The 13,497-nt window shown below is 42.2% G+C and overlaps 1 protein-coding gene across 1 annotated transcript in view; it reads right to left on the bottom strand.

Moving 5' to 3' along the window:
- The window catches only part of grip2b (glutamate receptor interacting protein 2b), a 217,007-nt gene that overhangs the window by 79,940 nt on the left and 123,570 nt on the right, over positions 1-13,497 (bottom strand). Inside the window, exons 11-12 of the mRNA XM_064967506.1 lie at positions 11,732-11,896; positions 7,805-7,994 (exon numbers count right to left, since the gene is read on the bottom strand). Coding sequence (XP_064823578.1) covers positions 7,805-7,994; positions 11,732-11,896 — 355 coding nt within the window. The remainder of the gene's footprint in view (positions 1-7,804; positions 7,995-11,731; positions 11,897-13,497) is intronic.

The raw sequence follows: 13,497 nt of genomic DNA, 5'->3' as shown, positions 1-13,497 counted from the left end.
ACTTGTGTGAGTGTAATATTTACTGTTCACTTTCAATTGTTTATTTCATTTTTGTTTATCCATTTCACTTGCTTTGGCAATGTAAATATATGTTTCCCATGTCAATGAAGTCCCTTGAATTGAATTGAGAGAGAGAGAGAGAGAGAGAGAGAGAGAGAGAGAGAGAGAGAGAGAGAGAGAGAGAGAGAGAGAGAGAGAGAGAGAGAGAGAGAGAGACAGAGAGACAGAGGGAGAGGGAGAGAGAGAGAGAGACAGAGGGAGAGACAGAGACAGAGGGAGAGAGAGAGAGACAGAGGGAGAGAGAGAGACAGAGGGAGAGAGAGAGAGAGAGACTGAGGGAGAGAGAGAGAGACAGAGAGAGACAGAGGGAGAGAGAGAGAGAGAGCGAGACAGAGGGAGAGAGAGAGACAGAGAGAGAGATAAGAATAGAAGAATATATTAAAGCAGAGTTGGAAACAAACGGACTCCATTACAAGTTAAGAGGTGTTCTGATTATTTTTGCACACACACACACACACACACACACACACACACACACACACACACACACACACACACACACACACACACACACACACACACACACACACACACACACACACACACACACACACACACACACACACAGAGAGAGAGAGTCGTGATGTTGATGATGTCTCAGTAGTTTACAGTGTGATGCTGCTGTGAGGTCTGAGGCCATGCTCCATTAACCACCCACTGAGATCACCCACATGATCTCACCCAGTACTAATCACCAGCCTCTTGTTTGGATGTAGGAATCAACAGCCACCTTCTCTTCTCTGGCCCAACAGGCTGTTTAGCGAATATGTCCTACATATGTCCACGCTTAGAATAAAGGGTTCCAAAAGGGTTCTTCGGCAGTCCCCATAGCAGAACACCTGAAAGGTTCTAGATAGCACAATGTTTTCTAAAAGTGTAGGATATATTTTTTAAATGATTAACCCCTCTACCACCCCCCCTCGTCGGAGGACAAATATCTACCTTTTTTTACAGCTTTTTTGTTCCATATATATACACTTTACATATATACAGTGCCTTGTGAAAGTATTCGGCCCCCTTGAACTTTGCGACCTTTTGCCACATTTCAGGCTTCAAACATAGAGATATAAAACTGTATTTTTTTGTGAAGAATTAACAACAAGTGGGACACAATCATGAAGTGGAACGACATTTATTGGATATTTCAAACTTTTTTAACAAATCAAAAACTGAAAAATTATTCAGCCCCTTTACTTTCAGTGCAGCAAACTCTCTCCAGAAGTTCATTGAGGATCTCTGAATGATCCAATGTTGACCTAAATGACTAATGATGATAAATACAATCCACCTGTGTGTAATCAAGTCTCCGTATAAATGCACCTGCACTGTGAGGTCCATCTCAGAGGTCCGTTAAAAGCGCAGAGAGCATCATGAAGAACAAGGAACACACCAGGCAGGTCCGAGATACTGTTGTGAAGAAGTTTAAAGCCGGATTTGGATACAAAAAGATTTCCCAAGTTTTAAACATCCCAAGGAGCACTGTGCAAGCGATAATATTGAAATGGAAGGAGTATCAGACCACTGCAAATCTACCAAGACCTGGCCGTCCCTCTAAACCTTCAGCTCATACAAGGAGAAGACTGATCAGAGATGCAGCCAAGAGGCCCATGATCACTCTGGATGAACTGCAGAGATCTACAGCTGAGGTGGGAGACTCTGTCCATAGGACAACAATCAGTCGTATATTGCACAAATCTGGCCTTTATGGAAGAGTGGCAAGAAGAAAGCCATTTCTTAAAGATATCCATAAAAAGTGTTGTTTAAAGTTTGCCACAAGCCACCTGGGAGACACACAAACATGTGGAAGAAGGTGCTCTGGTCAGATGAAACCAAAATTGAACTTTTTGGCAACAATGCAAAACGTTATGTTTGGCGTAAAAGCAACACAGCTCATCACACTGAACACACCATCCCCACTGTAAAACATGGTGGTGGCAGCATCATGGTTTGGGCCTGCTTTTCTTCAGCAGGGACAGGGAAGATGGTTAAAATTGATGGGAAGATGGATGGAGCCAAATACAGGACCATTCTGGAAGAAAACCTGATGGAGTCTGCAAAAGACCTGAGACTGGGACGGAGATTTGTCTTCCAACAAGACAATGATCCAAAACATAAAGCAAAATCTACAATGGAATGGTTCAAAAATAAACATATCCAGGTGTTAGAATGGCCAAGTCAAAGTCCAGACCTGAATCCAATCGAGAATCTGTGGAAAGAACTGAAAACTGCTGTTAACAAATGCTCTCCACCCAACCTCACTGAGCTCGAGCAGTTTTGCAAGGAAGAATGGGGAAAAATTTCAGTCTCTCGATGTGCAAAACTGATAGAGACATACCCCAAGCGACTTACAGCTGTAATCGCAGCAAAAGGTGGCGCTACAAAGTTTTAACTTAAGGGGGCTGAATAATTTTGCACGCCCAATTTTTCAGTTTTTGATTTGTTAAAAAAGTTTGAAATATCCAATAAATGTCGTTCCACTTCATGATTGTGACCCACTTGTTGTTGATTCTTCACAAAAAAATACAGTTTTATATCTTTATGTTTGAAGCCTGAAATGTGGCAAAAGGTCACAAAGTTCAAGGGGGCCGAATACTTTTGCAAGGCACTGTACATGGTCCTTTTACATACATCAATCACATAACAATAATACATGACTGAACATAAACTCTTTAATCCCGCCTCTCAGCCTTTCTCAGCTCATCCCACCTATCACCATAGACCTCAGCTCTTTAATCCCGCCTCTCAGCCTTTCTCAGCTCATCCCACCTATCACCATAGACCTCAGCTCTTTAATCCCGCCTCTCAGCCTCTCTCAGCCCATCCCACCTATCACCATAGACCTCAGCTCTTTAATCCCGCCTCTCAGCCTCTCTCAGCCCATCCCACCTATCACCATAGACCTCAGCTCTTTAATCCCACCCTCAGCCTCTCTCAGCCCATCCCACCTATCACCATAGACCTCAGCTCTTTAATCCCGCCCCTCAGCCTCTCTCAGCCCATCCCACCTATCACCATAGACCACCTTGTTTGGTTTCAATGTGCCAAACATTTTTCAATTGTGCTGTGATGTTTTACATACATGTTGAACCTTTCTAATCGTATATTATCCATAGATTGTGAGCGAAAGATGAAAACCTTTCCTACCAGTATTATTATATTATTTATTGACTGACTATGGCTGTAACGGTTTTCTTGAGTCGAAGGAGAGGCGGACCAAAATGCAGCGTGGTTTCTATTCATGGTTCTTTAATAAAGAGAACTATACATGAATAGACTAACAAAAACAATAAACGTGAGAAAACTTAAACAGCCCTATCTGGTGCAAACACAGGGACAGGAACAATCACCCACAAAACCCAACACCAAACAGGATACCTAAATATGGTTCCCAATCAGAGACAACGACTAACACCTGCCTCTGATTGAGAACCATATCAGGCCAAACACAGAAACAGACAAACTAGACACACAACATAGAATGCCCAATCAGATCACACCCTGACCAAACAAAACATAGAAACATACAAAGCAAACTATGGTCAGGGTGTGACAATGGCTTTCCAAATCCGCTTTCCAAAGTTCATTTTAAGTGCATGTTAGGATTTTTTTTTTACCATTCTTGAACCTGTGGCCAGAAACAACCTACATAGAGACTAGACCAGAATAAATGGTCTCTTCACAGGAAAAATCTACAGAGCTGAGATTGTTGTATTGTTGACCCCATATATAAACTGTAGTATTCTGTTGGTGGCAAGAATTTAATATAATAATTGAAAAGCTCTAAGTGTGGAATCAAGTGTAGTTTTTTGTACCAGTTCATAAACCATATGCCATGGAATTGGTACATCAAAAATCTCCTCCCATTTATTTTGCCACCCCTATGGCGCAGCTGTCAACATTTATGTCAATTTATTTGTCTATTTATGCCAGTTCCTTTCAGCCAATTTATATCTTTAATATATGGCAGGCAAACAAGTTTCCTACCTTCTCCCTTTTCTATTTTTTTCTATTTTTGCTAACTTTCTATTGAAATGAATTGTGGTAAATACATTTATATTTTTTGAGATGTGAATACCAGGTATGTCTACTTCACCATCTACAAGGTATTGTAAACACTGTATTTTTTTAACGATCCAATACGTAATATGGTACACTTGTCATAATTAGGTTTTAATCCAGAGAGGCTAGAAAAGTGATCAAGATCTTCAATGAGACTGTGCAGGGATCTAGCTAGTAGATTTAAGAAAAACTGGAGTCATCGGCATACATTGACACTTGTTTTTATCCCCTGGATTTCAAACCCCTTGATGTTCTTGTTGGATCTCATTTTAATAGCTGGCATTTCAATGTCCATAATAAATAGGTATGGAGACAACGGACAGCCTTGTTTTACTCCTCTTAAACGCTCAATACATTCTGAGAAGTAACCATTGTTTACTATTTTACATCTGGGGTTGCTGTACATAACTTTAACCCATTGTATTAGAGATTCAACAAAATTAAAGTCACCCAGGCATTTATATATACATTCTAATCATACTTTATCAAACACCTTTTCAAAATCTGCTATGAAGTCCCCCCAAAAAGTGTAGGATCTTAATTTGATCACTCTGTTGCAGGAGAACTTTCCTGAATTGTAGTGCATTCAAGGTTTAAAAAGGCTTTTAAAGGAAGTAATTTCCACTTTGAGTTAACTCATCTGATACACTGTAATGAGTTGATTTAACTCATCTAATACACTGTAATGAGTTGGGTTAACTCATCAAATAAACTCTAATGAGTTGAGTTAACTCATCTAATACACTCTAATGAGTTGGGTTAACTCATCTAATACACTCTAATGAGTTGGGTTAACTCATCTAATTCACTCTAATGAGTTGGGTTAACTCATCTAATACACTCTAATGAGTTGAGTTAACTCATCTAATACACTCTAATGAGTTGGGTTAACTCATCTAATACACTCTAATGAGTTGAGTTAACTCATCTAATACACTCTAATGAGTTGGGTTAACTCATCTAATACACTCTAATGAGTTGGGTTAACTCATCTAATACACTCTAATGAGTTGGGTTAACTCATCAAATAAACTCTAATGAGTTGAGTTAACTCATCTAATACACTCTAATACGTTGGGTTAACTCATCTAATACACTCTAATGAGTTGGGTTAACTCATCTAATACACTCTAATGAGTTGGGTTAACTCATCTAATACACTCTAATGAGTTGAGGTAACTCATCTAATACACTCTAATGAGTTGAGTACATAGTTAGACAGAGAGGGAGAGAGAGAAAGATACATGCTAATGAGTTCTCTCATTTACTGTCAAGACAACAAGATTTAGACATGTTTCTACACAAAATATGTTTGAAGTTCTCCACCCCCCCAAACCCCCCTAACCCCAATCTTTAAATCGTCTAACTGATAAGCAATGAGAGAGAATTCTCCAGTCTTGACCCAGATATCCAAGTAATATCCAGTTTGATAACGGCCAAGATGCTTTCCTTTTAAGTTGAAAGAAACACACCGTCTCTTTAATTTCAGGCCTTCCTGATAGGCCAGCAGACATCTTTAAAGTGTTGTTTTCAATACAACTCGTCCGTTTCAAGTAACCCAGAATCATCGAGAAGAGAGAGAGAAGGAGAAAGAGAGATAATGAGAAATAAGGAGAGAGAGAGAAACACAGGGGAAAGAGGATACAGGAATGTGGAGAGAGACTCCTCAGGTTGCTGTAACCTCTGTCAGAGACGTGTGTGTGTGTGTGTGTGTGTGTGTGTGTGTGTGTGTGTGTGTGTGTGTGTGTGTGTGTGTGTGTGTGTGTGTGTGTGTGTGTGTGTGTGTGTGTGTGTGTGTGTGTGTGTGTCTGTGTGTGTGTGCTCGCGTGTGCGTTCGTTCGTTCGTGCGACAGTTGAAAACTTTATCTATCGTCTAGAAGGAGGATCTATCTATTTACCCCCCCTGTCTTGTGCCAATTGTTGTGTTCCAGGTCAACCTTCTTGCAGCATTACTGTCTGTGAATCTCAGAAGATTTCTCAATGTTGTTAAAGTGTTAACATATTATTAATGTGGTTCCTGAGACATAAGAAGTATTTCTCCAGATGGAGTGAGAACAGCAAAAAAGACGATTTTCTACCAGCGGAGGCCTCTGTCGTTGTGAAACAGCGCTGGTGACAAGAAGGATTATGGGTAAACAAACAGACGTCAACACAATTCCCTGTGCTCAGATCAAAGCAAAAACACAAAAGGGAACTTTCTCTCTTGCTCTCTCTCTCTCTTTCGCTATATATATATATATATATTTATATATATATATATATTTATATATATATATATATATATATATATATATATATATATATATATATATATATATATATATATACAGTATCTCTCTCTCTCCCTCTCTCTCTCACTCTTTAGTCAAGAATAGTCCAATTATCCCCTAGTGAAGTAGGATTACCCTGGAGACAAGTCAGAGTTCAAAATTAGTAAAAACAAAAACCAGGAAATTCTTCATGATATAAAATTGTTTTGTTTCCTTGCTGCAGACAGCGGAGACACAAAGGTCCTGAATCTCTGTAGCCAACATGAAAGCCATGTTGGGTCCCACTTTAAAAGCAACAACAACTTATACAGTCTTAATATAACATCAGTAAAACACTACACAGATGGTTCTGAATCAGTGGAGGCTGGTGGGAGGAGCTATAGGAGGATGGGCTCGTTGAAATGTATGGAATCAAATTAATGGAACGGAGCCCAACATGTGGTTTCCAGATGTTTGATGTGTTTCATACCGTTCCATTAATTCCATTACATACATTACAATGAGCCCATCCTCCTATAGCTCCTCCCACCAGCCTCCATTGATCCAAACAGTGTACTTCAATTCATTACAGATGTAGGACCTTAATTTGAGCCATTTTTCTACAGCAGGAAAGTAATCCTGCAGCAATAGGACATTTTTATTATTATGTTGATTATAATTAATGGTAATTTTGAAGGGCTTGATACATTTTTTGTAAGGGAAACCTTAAACCTCAAATACTCCACAACAGGGTGATCAAATTAAGATTCTACACCTGTAACATAGTAGTAGTAGTATTAGTAGTGGGGGTGGTAGTAGAAAACACCAAGGGGTGATTGGGTTTAAAGTAATTTATCACTTATTCACCTACCCATTCCTTCACCAGACAAGTGAATCAAGAACCTGTTCTAATTAAGCAATAAGTCCCGAGAGGGTGTGGTATATGGCCAATATACCATGGCTTAGGGCTGTTCTTGGGCACGACACAACATGGAGTGCCTGGACACAGCCCTTAGCCGTGGTATATTGGCAGTAGTGCATTGTTGCTAATAGAAACGGGTTCCCAATGTACATTTACATTTACATTTAAGTCATTTAGCAGACGCTCTTATCCAGAGCGACTTAACCAGAAGAGTGAAAATAAATGCTTTGTGATACCCGTGATATACAATGGCTTTCAGCCAATCAGCAGTCAGGGCTCGACCACCCAGTCTATAATTGACAAATAACAGCCTGGCCGAAAGGCCATAACACACTTACTACATATTACTCCAGGCTGTCTGTTGGCCTGATTCATGACGACGGGAATCACTGTCTGAAGTAGCAGGGTCTCTGTGTTACTGCGACACTGTCTGGAGCCTGTCTGATCCATCTCTAGATCCCTTCTCTCCACATCACAATCAGAAGCTTCAGTTTTCAGGAGTGTGTGTACGTACCTCTCTGCCGAGCTGTCTGGCTCTATGAAACGTATGAGCGGTGGAGCAGAGAGGGTCTCTGTAGCAAAGATGCCTCCCTGTAGCTGGACCCCAAAGCCGTTTAGAGGGTCTCCTCTCAGGGTGATCTCACTGCTCTCTGTGTGGACGATCTGACCACCAGGACCCACTGTACTGGATGCCAGTGACACAGCTGGAGAGAGAGAGAGAGAGAGAGAGAGAGAGAGAGAGAGAGAGAGAGAGAGAGAGAGAGAGAGAGAGAGAGAGAGAGAGAGAGAGAGAGAGAGAGAGAGAGAGAGAGAGAGAGAGAGAAAGAGAGAGAGAGAAAAGAAAGAGAGAGAGAGAGATGGCATTCTACACCATTAAAAAACAAATTTCAATTTAAATAACTATTACAATTTGGCTAAAACTAATTGAATGTGTCATTGAACCAATTGTACTTTATGGCAGTGAGGTGTGGGGTCCACTTGCAAAACAAGATTTCATCAAATGGGACAAACACCCCATTGAAATCCTGCATGCAGAGCTATGTAAGATTCTCCTACATGTCCAGAGGAAAACTACAAACAATGCATGCAGGGCAGAATTAGGCCAATATCCACTAATAATATCATTACCATTATTTTATTTCACCTTTATTTAACCAGGTAGGCTAGCTGAGAACAAGTTCTCATTTGCAACTGCGACCTGGCCAAGATAAAGCATAGCAGTGTGAACAGACAACACAGAGTTACACATGGAGTAAACAATTAACAAGTCAATAACACAGTAGAAAAAAAAGGGGAGTCTATATACATTGTGTGCAAAAGGCATGAGGAGGTAGGCGAATAATTACAATATTGCAGATTAACACTGGAGTGATAAATGATCAGATGGTCATGTACAGGTAGAGATAATGGTGTGCAAAAGAGCAGAAAAGTAAATAAATAAAAACAGTATGGGGATGAGGTAGGTGAAAATGGGTGGGCTATTTACCCCTAGACTATGTAGAGCTGCAGCGATCGGTTAGCTGCTCAGATAGCAGATGTTTGAAGTTGGTGAGGGAGATAAAAGTCTCCAACTTCAGGGATTTTTGCAATTCGTTCCAGTCACAGGCAGCAGAGTACTGGAACGAAAGGCGGCCAAATGAGGTGTTGGCTTTAGGGATGATCAGTGAGATACACCTGCTGGAGCGCGTGCTACGGATGGGTGTTGCCATCGTGACCAGTGAACTGAGATAAGGCGGAGCTTTACCTAGCATGGACTTGTAGATGACCTGGAGCCAGTGGGTCTGGCGACGAATATGTAGCGAGGGCCAGCCGACTAGAGCATACAAGTCGCAGTGGTGGGTGGTATAAGGTGCTTTAGTGACAAAACGGATGGCACTGTGGTAAACTGCATCCAGTTTGCTGAGTAGAGTGTTGGAAGCAATTTTGTAGATGACGTCGCCGAAGTCGAGGATCGGTAGGATAGTCAGTTTTACTAGGGTAAGTTTGGCGGCGTGAGTGAAGGAGGCTTTGTTGCGGAATAGAAAGCCGACTCTTGATTTGATTTTCGATTGGAGATGTTTGATATGAGTCTGGAAGGAGAGTTTACAGTCTAGCCAGACACCTAGGTACTTATAGATGTCCACATATTCAAGGTCGGAACCATCCAGGGTGGTGATGCTCGTCGGGCATGCGGGTGCAGGCAGCGATCGGTTGAAAAGCATGCATTTGGTTTTACTAGCGTTTAAGAGCAGTTGGAGGCCACGGAAGGAGTGTTGTATGGCATTGAAGCTCGTTTGGAGGTTAGATAGCACAGTGTCCAAGGACGGGCCGGAAGTATATAGAATGGTGTCGTCTGCGTAGAGGTGGATCAGGGAATGCCAAGAGTTGAGCAAAGAAAAGAGTCCCCTCATCCAGCTGGTCCTGGGGCTGAGTTCACTAACTTGTTCTACTAACACATTGAAGCCTCAGGACCAGAACATCCAATCAATCAGAATAAAACAAATTACAACACAGTCAAAACAAAACTACATTGCTTATTGGGAAACATAAGCACAAGCACAAAGCCAAATGCAGTTCTATCTGGCCCTAAATCGACAGTACACCGTGGCAAACTATTTGACCATGGTTACTGATCAAAACCTTAGAAAAACCTTGACAAAATACAGGCTCAGTGAGCACAACCTTGCCAATGAGAAGGGTAGACACAGGAAAACCTGGCTCCCTGTAGAGGAAAGGCTGTGCAACCACTGCACAACAGCAGAACCTGGCTCCCTGTAGAGGAAAGGCTGTGCAACCACTGTACAACAGCAGAACCTGGCTCCCTGTAGAGGAAAGGCTGTACAACCACTGCACAACAGCAGAACCTGGCTCCCTGTAGAGGAAAGGCTGTGCAACCACTGCACAACAACAGAACCTGAGATGGAGCTGCATTTCCTGACAAAATGTCAACAATATAAAACAATTAGAGAGTGTCATTTCCCCAAATTTGACACACTTATTCAAGGTTTCAAAGACCTCTCTGATGAGAATAGGCTACTGTTGGGGGAGGACGCAGAGAGCTGTGGGTTGGCAGCGCACTACATTGCTGCCTGCCATAAGATGAGGGACAGTGTCTGACAGACCAATCAATCTGCACATGTCCTCTACTGTATGCTTATTGTTATTGTTGAATGTATGGTTATTTTGACCCTTGGTTATTGTTGTTACTCTTGTCATGTTGACAATTTTGATTCTTATTATTTTCATATTGTAAATATCCAAAGTAAGCTTTGTGTCACGCCCTGACCATAGAGAGCAGTAGGTCAGAGTAGAGCAGTAGGTCAGAGTGTGACTAGGGGGTGTTCTACTCTTGAATTTCTATGTTGGTGTGAATATGGTTCCCGATTGGAGGCAGCTGATGATCGTTGCCTCTAATTGGGGATGATACGTAGTGGGGTCCTTTTCCCACCTGTGTTGTGGGATATTGTTTCGTTTTAGGTTTAGTGCTAATGTGCGCTATGAAATGCAAGTTCTTTTATTATTATTATTATTTTTTATTTTTTTTGAAGGCTCACTTTAATAAATATGTGTAACTCTACTCACGCTGCGCCTTGGTCCGATCATTATGTATACGACGAACGTGACACTTTGACAATATCTACATTGTTACGTCATGTCAATAAAGCGAATTGAGAGAGAGAGAGCGATTTCAGACAGAACACACACTATCTACCCTATCAGGAATGACCATCTCTACTCCTGGAAAGCAACTAGGTGTGCAGGGTGTTGTTTCAACCCTGCAGTAAAACACCTGATTCACCTAATGAAGGGTCCTGGTAAGGTCACTAGCAAAACATTTGCAGAACATCCTGTGAGAGGGTAGCTCCCAGGATGAGGGTTGGGCATATCAAGAGTAAATCAAATATGGATTAAATAGAATCACCAGAGCAAAGACAAACACAACACCCGCATAGTATTAAACTATGGAAAACAGAACCAGCATGATTACATCAACTAAATGAACATGGTGGAAATAACAGCACACTGAGCAGTATGATATTATCCAAACTACAGATGTAGGATCTTAACTTGAGCCAGTTTGCTACGGCAGGAAAATAATCCTGCAAGGTTTGATACATTTTTCTTTAAACACTGCCCAGTGTTTTCCAGATATCTTTGAAATATTAATCTATAATTACTTACAATGTGAAGTGAAATAGTGTTTTTTTTTTAAAGTTGATTTTTTTCCTCCAATTTATGCTTTGGCCACAAATATGACGAGTCAACCTCAGTATTTGGATATGAGTTAATATTAACTTTTAAATGTGAAAATACAAACTTCAGAAGCCTTTTTCAACCTCAAAAACCCTACAAGTTTTAAAGTTTACCTACAAAAAGTTGATCAAATGAAGATCCTACACCTGTACCATAGTGGATAGGGTATTGTAATGGGGGAGGGATTTGAAGACCATACAGTACGAACATGAGCTCTTATGCTCTTTTTTCCTCTGCCGTCTCTTCATCATGGAGTTGCGTGGACTCATGGGGACGGCTGTACGGGGCAGCGTACTGGAGATCTGGCTGGTCGACCCAGGGCCTGATGTGGTGGTGGTGGTGGAACCGGGGGAGAAGTTGGTCGACACTAGGGCTGGAGAGAGAGAGAGAGAGAGAGAGAGAGAGAGAGAGAGAGAGAGAGAGAGAGCTGCATTTCCTGACAAAATGTAAAAAATATAAAACAATTAGAGAGTGCCATTTCCCCAAATTTGAAACCCTTGTTCAAGGTTTCAAAGACCTCTCTGATGAGAATAGGCTACTGTTGGGGGAGGACGCAGAGAGCTGTGGGTTGGCAGCGCACTACATTGCTGCCTGCCATAAGATGAGGGACAGTGTCTGACAGACCAATCAACCTCCACATGTCCTCTACTGTATGCTTATTGTTATTGTTGAATGTATGGTTATTTTGACCCTTGGTTACTTGTTGTTACTGTCGTTCTGTTGACAATTTTGATTCTTATTATTTTCATATTGTAAATATCCAAAATAAGCTTTGGCAAAATGTACATTGTTACGTCATGCCAATAAAGCAAATTGAACTGAATTGAATTGAATTGAGGGAGATAGAGAGACTAAAGTCACATAGATACGGACTCTTGGTGGACACTAGGGCAGTAGGGAGATAGAGAGACTAAAGTCATCCTAGATACTGACTCTTGGTGGACACTAGGACTAAGACAGGCACAGCACAGACCAGACACAGACACAACACAGACCAGACACAGACACAGACACAGACACAGACACAGACACAGAATCAGCACAGACCAGACACAGACCAGACACAGACACAACACAGACCAGACCAGACACAGACCAGACACAGACCAGACACAGACCAGACACAGACCAGACCAGACACAGACCAGACACAGACCAGACACAGACACAGACACAGACCAGACACAGACCAGACCAGACACAGACCAGACCAGACCAGACACAGACACAGCACAGACCAGACACAGACCAGACACAGACACAGACCAGACACAGACACAGACACAGACCAGACCAGACACAGACCAGACACAGACCACACACAGACACAGACCAGACACAGACCAGACACAGACCAGACCAGACACAGACCAGACACAGACCAGACACAGACCAGACACAGACCAGACCAGACACAGACCAGACACAGACCAGACACAGACCAGACCAGACACAGACCAGACACAGACCAGACACAGACACAGACACATACCAGACACAGACCAGACCAGACACAGACCAGACCAGACCAGACACAGACACAGCACAGACCAGACACAGACCAGACACAGACACAGACCAGACACAGACACAGACACAGACCAGACCAGACACAGACCAGACACAGACCAGACACAGACACAGACCAGACCAGACCAGACACAGACCAGACACAGACCAGACCAGACACAGACCAGACACAGACCAGACACAGACCAGACCAGACACAGACACAGACCAGACACAGACCAGACACAGACCAGACACAGACCAGACACAGCACAGACCAGACACAGACCAGACACAGACCAGACACATACCAGACACAGACCAGACCAGACACAGACCAGACACAGACCAGACACAGACCAGACACATACCAGACACAGCACAGACACAGCACAGACCAGACACAGACCAGACACAGACCAGACACATACCAGACCAGACACATACCAGACACAGACCAGACAC

The sequence above is a fragment of the Oncorhynchus masou genome, chromosome 6, assembly GCF_036934945.1.
Source record: "Oncorhynchus masou masou isolate Uvic2021 chromosome 6, UVic_Omas_1.1, whole genome shotgun sequence".
NCBI lineage: Eukaryota > Metazoa > Chordata > Actinopteri > Salmoniformes > Salmonidae > Oncorhynchus > Oncorhynchus masou.
This window is presented reverse-complemented; position numbering and strand designations above follow the sequence as displayed.